The sequence below is a fragment of the Eretmochelys imbricata genome, chromosome 3, assembly GCF_965152235.1.
Source record: "Eretmochelys imbricata isolate rEreImb1 chromosome 3, rEreImb1.hap1, whole genome shotgun sequence".
NCBI classification, from domain to species: domain Eukaryota; kingdom Metazoa; phylum Chordata; order Testudines; family Cheloniidae; genus Eretmochelys; species Eretmochelys imbricata.
The window spans coordinates 130,692,661-130,707,704 of NC_135574.1; the positions used below are offsets into that span (position 1 = coordinate 130,692,661).

Sequence of the window (15,044 nt, forward strand, 5' to 3'; positions counted from 1 at the left end):
CCTGACCCCAAGGTTTAATCCAAGCCCAGAGGAGGATGCTGATGGGCACAGTGAGTCTGAGGGAAAAACCGCCAAGGCATGGAGCTCAGTTCCACCCCCCCAGCCCAGTCAGCACGCCTGCTGGCCTGTGGACACAGAACACTCCTTCCCGCTCAGACTGTCCAACAGTTAGAGCTGGCTGCACCTCAGGTAGGGTTGCCAACTTTGGTTGGACATATTCCTGGAGGTTTCATCGGATGACATAATCTTTAATTCCTGGAGACTCCAGGACAATCCTGAAGGGTTGGCAGCCGCAGGACAGGGCGCGTGGGGGCTTCCCCCGCGAGAATTCAGTTCCTCTATCTCGTTGGGGGATCACCCGGCTCTGGAGGCACCGCCGCTGCCCCCGCCTGGTGCGGGAGGCTGTGCAATCCGCCCCCTCTGCAGCGCTCGGCCGGGACGCTGACAGAGGCGGCTGAGTGGCGAGCACTGGGGACCCCTGTCCAGCCCCCTGTTTGTGCTAACGGCGCTTCACCGGCTAGCGACAGCCCAGCCAAGGTGGGTCCCGGCTCCGGGGGCAGCGCTTCACGCACAGCACCGCCTCGGGCGCGTGGTGCTCGGGGTCAGTGCTGCCCCGCCCCAGCCCAGCCTCCCAGCAGCGCGAGGTATTACCTCAGCGCCGCCGCCTTTCCACTCCCTCCCCCGCCTGCGGCCGGAGGCGCGCGCGCGCCCGGGCCCCAGCTGACTCCGCCCTCTCTCGGGCAGCGGGGCCGGGAGCGTGACGTCGGCAGTTGCGACGCCCGGAGCTGAGCGTGTGGCTCTCGTACGTTGGCGGCGCGCGCGAGGCCCGGCCCCGGCAGTTGGTCCCCAGGCGGTGCCGAGCTCGCGCCAACTCTCTCCCTGCGCCTCCTACCATGTTCCCTGCTGCCCCCGGCTCCCCGCGCACCCCGGGCGGACCGGCCCGCAGGACACTCGGGGCCGCCGCAGTCTCTGTTCCCCGGCCGGGCGGCAGGAAGACCCTGGCGGCGGCCGGCTCCCCGGGGCTGTTCTCCCCGGTGGGGAGGCGGAGCGGCTCCCTATCGGCGCGGTGAGTTCCCGGCGGGGGCGGTGGGTTCTGGGCTGGGCCTTAGTGCTCCAGAGCGGGGCTTAGGGGTACTGGGGGGCCGCGGCTTGTGCCCCCAGAGCAGCCGTCCCTATCCCCCTGCGCTGCCCAGCTCAACCGGGAGTGAGAGTGACCCGGCTCGTGGCAGGTCCGCGCTGTCCGGTGTAACTGCGCGGGGCTGTTGTCTAGGAGAGCCATGGCCAGAGGCACTGAGCTGCCTGCCGGCTCGGGAAGCCGTCCCTGCCTCAAATCATCCCTCCATTGCGAAGGGATAGAAACTTAATTGGTGCTGTTTAAATTAACAGTCTGCAGTGGGGGGTCCCTGTTCACAACTGAAATGCCCCAGTGGGTAGGTGGGCGAGATGAGATTTATAAGTCCAGTGTAATATTGATGTGGTCATCTACGTTTAGGTTCTCTTTTTCATTCTGTAAGTGTGCTTTAATACTGCAGTGCTCTTTTATGAGTTTATTTTATGAGTGTAGGGACCTAAACTGTGGTTCAAGTAACCTGCTTGATCACCCAGGGGTTTGTGCATTACCCAATTTCTTTGTGGTATTGTGCACAGGACAGTCCATTCCTAAAGTTGGCGATGTAAGCAGGATGTCTGCCCACTTCGATTGTAAGCACTTTGGGGCAAGGATTTTTTTTTTTCTTCTGTGTTCATACAGTAGCTAGCACAGTGAGCTCCTGTCCACGACTAAGGCTCCTAATGCTGCCATAATTCAGATAAAAAAACAGTATTTCCTTTATACTCATTATAGTGTTCATTTTCTTTTTGATATTTCTAAGAATATGGGGCACAGGTCTTTGTTAGGTCTTGAGTAATTTTGTGGCTGCTGGTAGTAACCCTGAAAATCACATGAACTGAAGCTCAGCATATGATTATTTCCATTCATTTTATGTCTAGAATGATTGTCAGTTGTACCTTTTTAGTTTTTGGGCCTCCGGTTGTCAAAGTTTCCATGGATTTAAAAAAAATCACTGTCCAAAAAAAATTATTGTTCCCTATCCCACATAGGTCAGAAGTGTTATAAATCCAGAACAGTTATATGACCCTTCAGAATTCAGTCTCAAAAGTAGTTATTTGCTCTTGAGACTGACAGGTGTTGCTCAGATGACATTTTCAGCCCTGGGGAATCGCTAGACTGAACTTTCAGCCTGTTTAGCATGGCAGCCCGTTCTCACTTTCTGACCTTGGTTTCAGGTTTGGGTTACAGAGATAGCCAGTCTTTCTGATTGAAAGATGCTATTGCAGTGTTTTCCTGCTTGTTGGCAAGGAAAGTGCACCCTGCTGAGAAGCAGGGAAAATTTGTAAAGAACTGAATTAGAGTAGAAAGGAATCTAATAGCAACCCAACAATTTCCTGGAAGGAGCTGTGATAATTAGGCCTACAAATTTACCATCATTTTGAGTTTTAGATAAAAAGTGCAACTTCATAAGATGTCACAATAACCTATAATAACAAATGTTGCTGGGAATAGATGCAAGAAAACCAGACAGAGAAACTAGATTTGTCTAAACCAAAAAGTCTTCATTGACATAACCTGTTGAAAACAGATGATGTGGAGCTGGAAATAAATGTACCAAAATTGGTGTGCCAGATATTAAGCCTAATTGGTGGACAAAATAATGAGGGTATGGGCTATTCCACCCTCGCTCCCTTTTTGGGTCCTTAAATGAGAGAGACTTTGGGGTGGGGGGGGAATGCAGAGCAAAGATCAGACTGAGGCTACTGGAGTGAGCTTCACCATCACTGTCTCCTGGGACCCCAGGCCTTCTTTGTCCTAATCCTGAGGGATGTCCTGACCAGATGGGGTCAGAGGGAGCGATCCAGGTGATATTGCTACCTCCTACCAGCTCCAGCTATATCCCTGACACCATTGCAGATAAAATGGGATCTGACTTTAACAGCAGCAGGAATAACATCAGTTCCAGCCCATCTCAACTAACTTATTTTCATTTTCCCAAAAGGAGTTTTAAATTTTTTACAGTAGCAACAGCTGCAGCTCATACCAACCAGCTTCTTCTCTTTTACCCAACAGGACATATATTGCCATCTTTAATACCATCTAAGAGACTCACAAAGTTTTTTTTTCCTCCTAAAACTCTTTCCAGCTGAAAGATTTGCTGTGACAAGCGCCAGTGTGAACAGCACGTTGTCAACAGGAGAGCCGACAAACAGGGGCTACACTGCATGACTTTTAGCAGCACGGCTGTAGCGACACAGCCATGTCGCTAAAAGCTGTGTAGTAGTAAAAGCAGTGTAGACATAGCCTTTGTTTAACACTGTTTAATGTTGGATTGTGACTGGGTTTTATTAATACCTTTGGTCCATTTATTCCATCTAAATTAATACAACAAGGGAAACCTAATATATGGACTTGTCTTGAGTGTTCCCAAAGATATGCATTTGTGCCTCTTTTTCACAAACCTGGCCATTTAATCAAATCTATCTTTTAAACAATTAAAAATGAAATAAATATTATATATTAAAATTGCAGGAGACATAGTAGAAAATTAATCACAGCTGGTGTGTTGGTTTTTTTGTTTTTTTAGAGCAACACCCACAAGGGTCATACAACATCCTTCAGCCAGTGAGACTATCAACTATGATGTTAAGAGTTTTGGATCCTCTCTCCCTGTTAAGGTTATGGAGGCCCTAAGAATGGCTGATGGTAAGGGTTGCATTTTTCTTTTCTCCACATGGGAATTGGATCAGATAAAGGAAAAATGGTAATCTCTTTATACTTTTAAATAGTTGATTTTTGAGCAAGGAGGAGGAGAAGATAGCACCTCTTTTTAATTGCATGCAGTAAGTCACTTGTCTGAGCATTTGTAAGCTTCAAAACATGTAAAACTGTAATTGTTTATGACCAGAACAACACAACTACTTTATTTCAAATGTCAGTCATCTGGATATCAATTCAGTAACAGACTTCTTGTGAAAAGCAGAACTATTTCATTATATTTTTGTTTTATTTGTAATATTGGAGAGTATCATTCAGGTCAAGCAAAACAAGTACCTTCAAAGTTAAGGTTGCTGCTCCATACATTCAACTGTGTTTAAATGTTATCATTCACAGTCTTAGGTAAGCTCAAGAGGTGTTTAGGCCACTTGTAATAGTCATGTACAAAGTCCTAAGTTAAAAAAGGACAACCATCCTTAATTGTTTCTTGTTTTGCACTTGTTGGTTGATGCCATCAGTCGTGCTGTATAGGTGCATAGCATGTGTGCACAGTGCTGTATTTTTATACATAATTGGACTGTATCCATTGATCCAGATTCTTTACCTTCAAAACAATAACAAATGTGAGTGGCTTCTAAAATTCAAGACTTGGGAATCACACTGCTGGAAATGATTAGAATGAGCTAAAACTTGTCTGTTTTGAGAGCGCAATGCAAAACTTTATGAAAAAGTCTTCCCTCAATAATAAAGGCTGAACTAATATAAAAAAAAATCCTTTCCAAATATAAATAGCTGAATCTAGGAATGATAAAGGAGCTGGATCCTTTATCAACAAAGTTAATGAGTTTTGAATTTGGCACCTAGATAATACAGTTAGAGGCATGTTAAAAACGCCTAAAATAGTGTCTAAAAGGGGATTGTCTGTGTCAAATCCAAAGGATTGAGTAAAGAAATCAAGTTGTGTATATGTCTGTCTTTTTTTATCTCTTTCATTTATTTTGTACCTATCTCAAACTTTAGGTGCTTTAATAGTTCTTTAAGAACACATAATGCAAACTGTTAAAACACAGATACATCAGCTTGATATAATCCAACCCCACATAATGGCATAAAACCAGCAGATAAATAGAAAAAGGTACTCATTATTATCTTCTTATCATTCTCCAAAAACCCAGGAAAATGGGCTTTGCCTTGAAACCAAGAATCTCTCTTCAGATATTTTTCTGTACATTGTTGTTTCTTTTTTATAATGGTTCACTGTTTTAGGTTTATATTATATCTGCAATAACTTTAAGTAATTTTCTCAGTGATTCTGCTGCTCTCAATTCTTATCTAATAAGATGTAAATAAAATGTAAATGGGTCATTTTCTTGGAGTGACTTTCAACTTTTGTGAGAAATGTAGGTTACATTGAAATGTATTTTAAACAATATTTGGTAAATGAGTGTCTTGCATTTAATTAGCTAAAGGACATAGAATTTTTCATGTGGCGTTGGATCTATTAGAAAAAAGTTTCCTCCTTTCCTACCAAAATGAAGATTTGATAGTTTAAAGACTGTTCTACAGAGTTTTAGAAGTCGTATTACTTCATGAAATTTTATATGGTCTTTTTGGATGTAGCTGATGACCTGTTAAGCGTGCAGGTGGATGAAAGTGGATGGGCTTGGCTAGTCTACAAAGAGAGGCTGATTATTTGGAAGATTGGTCAATCACCAGTTGCTAAGGTAAATGGGCTGTCAAACTGATGATGAAAAAGTGGGTATGTATTTGTTATGCTAATTGAACAAGTCTTTCAATTGTGTAGTTTGACCCAAGGGATAGTCGAGGACCTGAGACCTTAATTCACAAGAAAAAGATGAATGGGTTTGTACAAATCCGTGGTAGCAACTGCATAAGAAAGGTGAAAGTTTAGAACTTAACTCTTGTATTTTCTCTCTGTGCAACCTTAATATTTCCCTATTTCCCCTTGTTTTTTCCTCCCCCGCCCCCCGTTCCTCAGACGTTCTTGTTAAACCCTGGATTTGTGCTGGAAATGGCCCACTTTGATTATCATACACATTGTAAGGAGAGTGATCACTTTAGATAAGCTATTACCAGCAGGAGAGTGGGGTGGGGGGAGAGAGAACCTTTTGAAGTGAAAAACACCCATTTTTTCATGGTCTGTGTGTATAAAAAATCCTCACTACGTTTTCCACTTTATGCATCTGATGAAATGAGCTATAGCTCACGAAAGCTTATGCTCAAATAAATTGGTTAGTCTCTAAGGTGCCACAAGTCCTCCTTTTCTTTTTGCGAATACAGACTAACACGGCTGCTACTCTGAAACGTTAATATTGTATTGTTTTTTTTTTATTTAATAGGTATCTCTCAAAGCAGATGCACTCTAGTGATTTAAATAACGTTTTTAGAAATTAGCTAGTATATTAAGATTGGTTTTGATAATCCTGTGCCTGCTCTTCAACATGTGCGATGAAAAATGAATTTTTATAAGCCTCTTGTATTGTGAGTGGATGTTTTGATTAATTTCCTTTTTGTCAAGAACATATTTTTACCTATGCACCAAGAAACACTTAAGTGAAAAAACACTTTGGTGCATAGCAATTAACATCTGTAGGAGCCTGTAGTTGTTTCAAGTCTCTCTTGCTGATAGGGAATATGTCTCTCCTCCTCGGTCAAATGCAGTGTGTATTCCTTGTACAACTCCCACAGTACAATGTCCACAATACCAGAGTGACAGGTGCAGCTGTGCTGATTGTACTGATACAGTTGCCTTCCCTATTCAGTAGTCATGATTTTCTCCAGCACATTTCTTTGGATGGTTTTGCCATCTTGTGTCTGAAAATGTATAACCAGTGTTCCTGCTAAAAGGCTTCAAAGAAGCCTGCTTTGTCCGTTGTAGTGTTGAGAAGCACTCTTACCCTGTGTAATTTGTGAATTGTATTTTAAAATAATGTGTAAATACATATTTGAGCTATCAGCTGGCTGTGGCAATCTTGCTAAAAATGACAGCTGTGACACTCCATATGGGGACCTAATGTTAGAACTTAAGATAGTTTAAAAGCAGAAAATTGGTTCAAAATTTAGAGCTTACATTTTTTAAAAGAAAGTGCTTCATACATTAACAGTATTGTTCTGATTGGTACACCCATATTAGTGCAAAATAAGTAGTAGTTCTATTATTTACAATTTTTATTCCAGTAGCACCCAACCAGGTGCCAATCAGGATTAGGGCTCCATTATGCTGGGTGCTGTAGAAGCAGATAGTGATATAATCTGTGCTTTAGAGCTTTCAATCTAAAAGATTCCAGAGAAAATGAAGGGTTGGGGACATTGTAATGACATACATGCAGATGAACCCGATGCTTGGCACAGGTTGTTAGTTGTATGTTTTTCTTTAATTGGGGGTGTCATAAATATAAAGGGAAGGAAAACCACCTTTCTGTATACAGTGCTGTAAAATCCCTCCTGGCCAGAGGCAAAACCCTTTCACCTGTAAAGGGTTAAGAAGCTAAGGTAACCTTGCTGGCACCTGACGCAAAATGAACAATGAGGGGACAAGATACTTTCAGATCTGGAGGGGGGGACAAAGGGTTTGGTCTGTGATGCTTTTGCCGGGTTTGGTCTGTGATGCAGCCTTCTAACTCCTGTTAAGTTAGTAAGTAATCTAGCTAGAAAATGCGTTAGATTTTCTTTTGTTTAATGGCTGGTAAAATAAGCTGTGCTGGAGGGAATGTATATTCCTGTTTTTTTGTCTTTTTGTAACTTAAGGTTTTGCCTAGAGGGATTCTCTGTGTTTTGAATCTGATTACCCTGTAAGGTATTTACCATCCTGATTTTACAGAGGTGATTCTTTTACCTTTTCTTTAATTAAAATTCTTCTTCTAAGAACCTGATTGATTTTTCATTGTTCCTAAGATCCAAGGGTTTGGGTCTGTGTTTAGCTGCACCAATTGGTGAGGATTATTATCAAGCCTTCCCCAGGAAAGGGGGTGTAGCGCTTGAGGGGGGATATTTGGGGGGAAGACGTCTCCAAATGGGCTCTTTCCCTGTTCTTTGTTTAAAACGCTTGGTGGTGGCAGCATACTGTTCAAGGACAAGACAAAGTTTGTACCTTGGGGAATTTTTAACCTAAGCTGGTAAGAATAATCTTTCATGCAGGTCCCCACATCTGTACCCTAGAGTTCAGAGTGGGGAAGGAACCTTGACAAGGGGTAAAGGTGGGGTGAATTTATGTTCTTTAACAATGGGTTTTCTGAGAAGCCTAACCTAATACCACTGCCAAGCTGGGGCTGTTGTATCTTCTCCAGCCTTCACCTCCTGAAGAATTTCTCGAAGTGGTGAGGGAGCATCATCTGAAAAATGATTGGCATTGTAAATCACATTTAAGACATTTAAATAAAGAAATAAGTTCAGTGAAATAATTGCCTGCTTGTTGGCAGACACAAGTTGCTGTCTGGTTGACAGAAGACTGGAATCTAGAGTTCCTGTATTTGTCATTAAGATGGGAGTGAAGCATGCCTGGGTATTTATTTAACACAAATGTGACTATCCTCTGATAATCCTCTCTAAAACCCTTTGCTGTAGTTTCATGTAATTTGAGCAATTTAATTGTTTGCTTTTACCTTAGTATCTACTGTCAGAACAACGATTTAGTAGAATTTGTAAAATGGATATACAAATGACTTTGTCTGAGGCATGTTTATGATAGTGTCTCTTTATTCCTCGTTGTAGTTATCTGTATGCAAGGAACTACAGTTGCCATCCAGTGACTTCCAATGGAGTTCTAGCTTAGCAGCTATATCCTGCCTCAGTACTTCAAGTGAAGTACCTTCTCTACAGGTAAGCAACTTAACAAATTAAAAAAAACATCTATGACTATCATCTTCTTTGTCACTCATTCTTTTGGAAACTGCATTCCCTGTGTTATAATTAGGTTTGGCGGGATTCAGTTTTAATCGATAACTGTCAATAAACATTGATTTCTGTTGACACACTCAAATTGATGAAGTAACCATTGTTCAGCGTGCCTACAGGGATTTGGTGTCACCAGCCCTGTGGCCCTGGAGGGAGTCCTCTGCAGCCCTGCTGTCATGGGGGTGAGTGGGTCAGTCTGTGGCAGTGGAGCTGCAGAGAGTTCTCTGGGCTGGTGATACCTGATCCCTGCACACAAGGTGCAGGGGGAGGCTGCAGTCTTGGAAGGGCAGAGCGGAGATCTCTGTCCAGGACTGTAAGGAAGAGGAGTCGTCCCTGGCTGCGGGCGTGGCCACCTCACTGCTGAATGACTTATGTAGCAGTGCAGGGAGCCCTCTGTAGCACTGCTGTCATGGACTCTCACTCACCAGGTGGGAGTGCTGGGTGGTCTCTGCTTTGCTCCACCAGGATGACAGCCTTCCCTGCTCCTTGTGTCTGTAGAGATCTGGCGTCAATGGCCATGTAGGGATCTCTCTGCAGCTCTGCTGTCAAGTCCCACTCACTCACTTTTTTTGGTAATTAAATGTAGTAATTAGAAACTTCTTACATTGCAGTTCTTAAAGGATTAATTCATTAAAAAAAAATTCAGACTAGGGAAAATAGCATCATTCAGCAGTGGGACACCTGAAAGTTTAGTCCAGATAAGTGAAATTTGAACATAGTGCTTCCTGAAAAAGTTATGCATCATCTGTGTTTTAATTCTGGGTGTGTGGACTGACTGCAAATGAAAACTGTTTTTTTGCCTAAGTTTCATTATGAATGCCATCCAACACTGGAAGAAATAGGTGATCTGCCTGTCTGGGCCTGCTGCTTTGCTAAATACCTCTTGTACTGTGCGGGGATGAGAACCCAGGATCAACTAGGTATACACAATATTGCACTACTGTGTACGATATTGTGTGTAACTACCGTTCACAAAGAACATGAGATAGTGGCCAGTTTTCAGTTTCAGGTTGTACACAGCATTCGTTCAGTGCACCCAGAGCTTTTCAGTGAGGATCAGATCAGCAGCTAGTCCTTGAAGGGAAGAAGCCATCCATCCTGGCATCATCTTGAATTTCTAGGTGGTGAAAAGAGGTAGTAGCATTTTGCTGTCACATCCCTCCCCCCAAACTTGACCCCTTTAATCTTGCCGCAGTTTAATCATGCTAGAAGTAATATAAGAGGTGAGAACATGCAAAAGCCTAAATTATTAAATTAATCTTTCCTTAGCTGGGTATGTTTTGCAAAGACATCACTGTTTTGTGGACCACAATAGTAAGCCTGTAAGGGGAATATTAGTGGTGGGAAAACTGCAAGAGGTTGGGTAAAAGGAGTAGCTCAATGACATCCTCAACAACAACATTATAACATAAATTATTGTTAAATTTTTAAATATAATTGAACTGATCAGTAATAGTGACCATAACGTAATTAAATTTAACATCCTTGTAGGGGGGAAAATACTAAAGAAACCCACCACAGTAGCATTTAACTTTTAAAAGGGGATCTACACAAAAATGAGGAGGCTATTTAAATGGAAATTAAAAGGAATAGTCACAAGAGTAAAATGTCTTCAAGCTGCATGAAAACTATTTAAAAACACCACAGTAGAGGCTCAAATAAAATGTATACTCCAAATTAAAACAAAACAAAAACGTAAGAGGACCAGAAAAATGCCACCATGGCTAAACAACAGAGTAAAAGAGGCATTTAAAGGCAAAAAGGTATCCTTTAAAAACTTTGGAAGTCAAATCCTAATGAGTAAAATAGAAAAGAGCATAAACTCTGGCAAGTCAAGTGCAAAAGTATAATTAGGCATGCCAAAAAGGAATTTGAAGAGCAACTAGCAAAAGACCCAAAAACTAACAGCAAAAATGTTTGTAAGTACATAAGAAGCAGGAAGCCTGCCAAACAATCAGTGGGGCCACTGGATGATCAAGGTGGTAAATGAGCACTCAAGAAAGATAAGGCCATTGTAGAAATGAATTCTTTGCATTGGTCTTTACTGCAGAGGATGTGCAGGAGATTCCCACTCCTGAGCCATTCTTTTAGATGACAGATCTGAGGAAATGTCCAAGATTGAGGTGTCAGTAAAGGAGATTTTGGAACAAATATTCACCCAAGAGTTCTGAAGGAACTCGAATATGAAATTTCAGAACTACTGACTGTGGTATGTAGCCTGTTGATTAAATCAGCATCTGTACCAGATGACTGGAAGATAGCTAATGTAACAGCCATTTTTAAAAAAAGGCTCCAGAGACAATCTTGGCAATTACAAGCCAGTAAGCCTAACTTCAGTACTAGGCAAATAGGTTGACATTATAGTAAAGAACAGAATTATCAGGCGCAGAGATAAACACTGTTGGGGAAAATCAACATGGCTTTTGTATAGGCAAATCATGCTTCATAAATCTATTAGAATTTTTTGAGGTTGTCAACAAAATCTGGACAAGGATGTTAGAGTTAGATATAGTGTACTTGGATTTTCAGAAAGCCTTTGACAAGGTCCCTCACCAAAGGCTCTTAAGCAAAGTAAGCAGTCATGGGAGAAGACGGAAGGACCTCTCATGTATCAGTAACTGGTTAAAAGATAGGAAGCAAAGGGTAGGAATAAATGGTTAGGTTTCACAGTGGAGAGAGGTAAATAGCAGGGTCCCCCAAGGATCTGTACTGGGACAAGTGCTGTACAACATATTTAAAAATGATTTGGAAAAGTGGGGAAACTGTGAGGTGGCAGAGTTTGCAGATGATAGAAAATTATTTGATGGTTAAGTCCAAAGATGATTGCAAAGAGTTTCAAAGGGATCTCACAAAACTGAATGACTAGGCAACAAAATGGCAAATGAAATTTAATGTTGATAAGTGCAAAGTAATGCACATTGGAAAACATAACCCCAACTATACACACAAAATTATGGGGTCTAAATCAGCTGTTGCCACTTAAGAAAGAGATCTTGGAGTCATCTTAGATAGTTTTCTGAAAACATCTGCTCAATGTGCAGTGACAGTCAAAAAAAGCTTAACAGTGTTAGGAGCTATTAGGAAGGGAATAGATAATAAGAAAATATCTTAATGCCACTATGTAAATCCATGGTATGCCCAGTCCCTGAGTACTGCATGCAGTTCTGGTTGCCCCGTCTCAAAAAAGATATATTAAAATTGGAACAAGTAAAGAGAAGGGCTACAAAAATCTTTGGGATATGGAACAACTTCCATATGATGGGGAGATTAAAAAGACTAACTATTCAGCTCAGAAAAGAGACAACCCAGGGGTGGGATGTGATAGAGGTCTCTAAAATCATTAATGGTGTGGAGGAAGTGTTATTTATCCCTTCATGTAACACAAGAACCAGGGGTGATCCAAATAAATTAATATACAGCAGGTTTAAAACAAACATAAGTACTTCACACAACACGCAGTCAGCCTGTGGAACCCCTTCCCAGGGGATATTGTGAAGGCCAAAAGTATAAATGAGTTACAAAAGAATTAGATAAATTCGTGGAGAATAGGTTCATCGATGACTATTAGCCAAGATGGTCAGAGATGTAACCCCATGGCCCTTAATCTCCAACTGCTATAAACTGGGATTGGACAGCAGGGAATGAATCACTTGATAAATGCCCTATTCCGTTAATTCTCTCTGAAGTATCTCGCACTGGCTATTTATAGAAGATAGGTTAGTGGGCTAGGTGGACCATTGGTCTGACCCATTACAGCCATTATTATGTTATTATTTTGTGATTTTTTGGACAATCAGTTGATTAGACGTAGTGCTTCCTGTTCAGATCTTTACTTGGATAAAGGCACTTGCACCATTCTTTGGCCTTGGGTGGATCTCCAGGGAGAGTAAGTCCTAAAGTGAAGAACTCTTCACCCAAAACATCTTGATAGAAACATCTGAGAGTTTGTGTGATTATTCTTTGAAGAATACATTTGTAAAACAAGGCATTGTAGAGTTTAATGTTTCTCTTAATGGCTCCAGAACCATTTTATTTGGTTTACAGTTAGAGATTTTTTTCTCTTAGCCGTCAGCTTCGCTGGCTGACATTGGATATTAGTCAACCTGAGTTTTTGGGGTCACATGTCATGACCAGTAATAAAGATTTTGCATCTGGAACTTAAGTCCTTCGCTGGTTCTTACAGCAACAAATCTCACTTGCTCTCAGTAGCTATATTGACCCTGCTACATGATCAGCAGTAAAAAGTAGTAAAAATTATTTTTGTCAGTAAGACAAGCAGATGTGACTCAATATATACATCTGTTGAGTTAGAAGTTTCCATTTTTACATAATCCTCCTCCTCTACCCTAAATGTGCTTTAGTTCTGTTTGTGTGTGTATGTATATATTTACCATTTTTTGTTTTTATCCTCTTAACTTCTGGGACACTCAAAAGAGATTTAATAATATTCAAATAAAAAATTTCATCCTTATTATAGTCCACCTATATCATGTGTTGACTATTTTTCTGTAATTCCAAGTCTCTGTCAGCGATGGTTGCCACCAGTGAAGGGTTTGTACGTTATTGGCCCAGCCTTCTGCATGAAGGTTCCTATACGGAGACTTTTACAGACTTTGGCGGCTCTCTGTGCAGTTTTCTAACAGCTGTTAAGGTATAGTACAAATTTTGTTTTCATCAAAAGTATTAATTTGATTGCTAACTTAGAAACAGGAAAGAGTATTTGGAGCATCAAGTCTTAAACCCCTAGGAACTTTAATAAACTAAACAGTTGCAGAGTGAGCTATGTGACCTCATTATGGATAACTTCACAGAACTGTCAGAGAGGCGATACCACCATGAGTGAAAGTAAGATCCCTTTCCTCACAAAAGTTCCAGAATATGACAAACACGAATAGAGAATTATTTTGTGCATGAGCTTGTTAAACGGGATATATTTTTTTTATAAATCCTAGTTCAGAAATTAGATGTAAGAGGAGTAAACTGCAAAGATAAAATGGTGGTAAGACTACTTGTATTCTCTTTTTTAACCTGTTACGTTTACTAAGGAATTGTGAATTTTTTTCACTTAATTAAATGAACAGTTACACGTAAGTGTTTCAGATGTCAGCAGATTGACCCTGTTGGAAAATTTTTACCTGTATTTTGCAACTTCTAAAACCTGGCACATCTGAAGTCTAATTTAAATAAAATGATTTTCCTTTTAGGGCAGAATTATTATATTTATATGTAACATTTTTGATTAGCAGTGAGTATTAAAAAATCCCCAAACAACACATATGTTTCTTGTTTAACTTAAAAAGTCTAATAAAAGAATTAAGCATCTGTCAGAAAATGAAAGCAATTGAAAGTGTGTGTGCAGGCACCTCAGACTTTGAAGCACTAGACTTGCTAAACTGAGACTCAGGAAAAGTTCAAATGGAACTATACCACAGCATTTTGAGAAGTGTAAACATTTGTTTGAAAACATTACATGGAATTTTAGCTTTGCAATTTTTGTTGACTGAAATGCAATTCCATAGGTGAAATCTTGTGCAGTGTTTAGAAGATTAATCATTGTTGAACTCCAGTTTAATATTTGTTTGATACAGACTTCTTTCAATACTTCTGAGTAATGTGTCTTTCACAGTATGGGCTATATTCATCTCTCATGTAACACCATTGAAGTTAATGACTTTGCACAAGAGGTGAGCCTGTCCCTGTCCTCTCCACTACTGTTGCCAAATAGTGCTGCATTTCGTTTAACAACAATGTGGCATCTTTTACAAACACTACATTCGCTATTACCAAAATCATTTTTAAAAGATACTGAAATAAGTCTCACAACATAGTCTGATGGATATTTTCTTATGCAGTTAGTTGTGATGTGTCCTACTTAGTTAGGTTAGGGCACTTCAGTGAAAACAGCAAGCTACCCATGGAAATAAATTTTTGTTATGGAGCAGAGCAGTTCCTAGTAAGAAGATTATGAAAATGAGCATTAAGTTCACAAATAATAGTTGTTAAAAATGTTCATTAAAGGTGGACTATTTTTGTGATCAATAAAACAGTTTTTCAGAAAATGTGGTAAAATATTAATTTAAACATGCGTAACCTAACAAATATATTGTGTGCTATATGCCATAATTTTAGCCTTGGAAGAACTATAAATAGTTGTTAAAAAGCACTACATCTGATACATTTCAGTTTTTATGTAATGCATTATAATTTCCAGGTAAAGAGCACAGCCTATTGAAAAGCTGACATTTTTAACCAAGTGAAGTTTTTCCCAGGCTTTTACAGCCAGCTGGCTTTAAATTAATTTGCTGGAAAACATGTTTCATACTATATCTCTGCTAGCCCTTGTTTTCTTTATAGAGTAGCA

At 40.6% G+C, this 15,044-nt stretch overlaps 1 protein-coding gene across 2 annotated transcripts in view; it reads left to right on the forward strand.

Moving 5' to 3' along the window:
* Positions 1-769: 769 nt before the first annotated feature.
* The window catches only part of NUP133 (nucleoporin 133), a 62,343-nt gene continuing 48,068 nt past the window's right edge, over positions 770-15,044 (forward strand). Inside the window, exons 1-5 of one of the 2 annotated variants that reach the window (XR_013345683.1) lie at positions 770-1,066; positions 3,639-3,757; positions 5,390-5,493; positions 8,501-8,608; positions 13,203-13,334. Coding sequence is in view for 1 of the 2 variants with exons in the window: in XM_077813395.1 (XP_077669521.1) it covers positions 894-1,066; positions 3,639-3,757; positions 5,390-5,493; positions 8,501-8,608; positions 13,203-13,334 (636 nt within the window). In the remaining variant the exon portion in view is untranslated. The remainder of the gene's footprint in view (positions 1,067-3,638; positions 3,758-5,389; positions 5,494-8,500; positions 8,609-13,202; positions 13,335-15,044) is intronic. The other variant, XM_077813395.1, reaches the window with a different exon arrangement.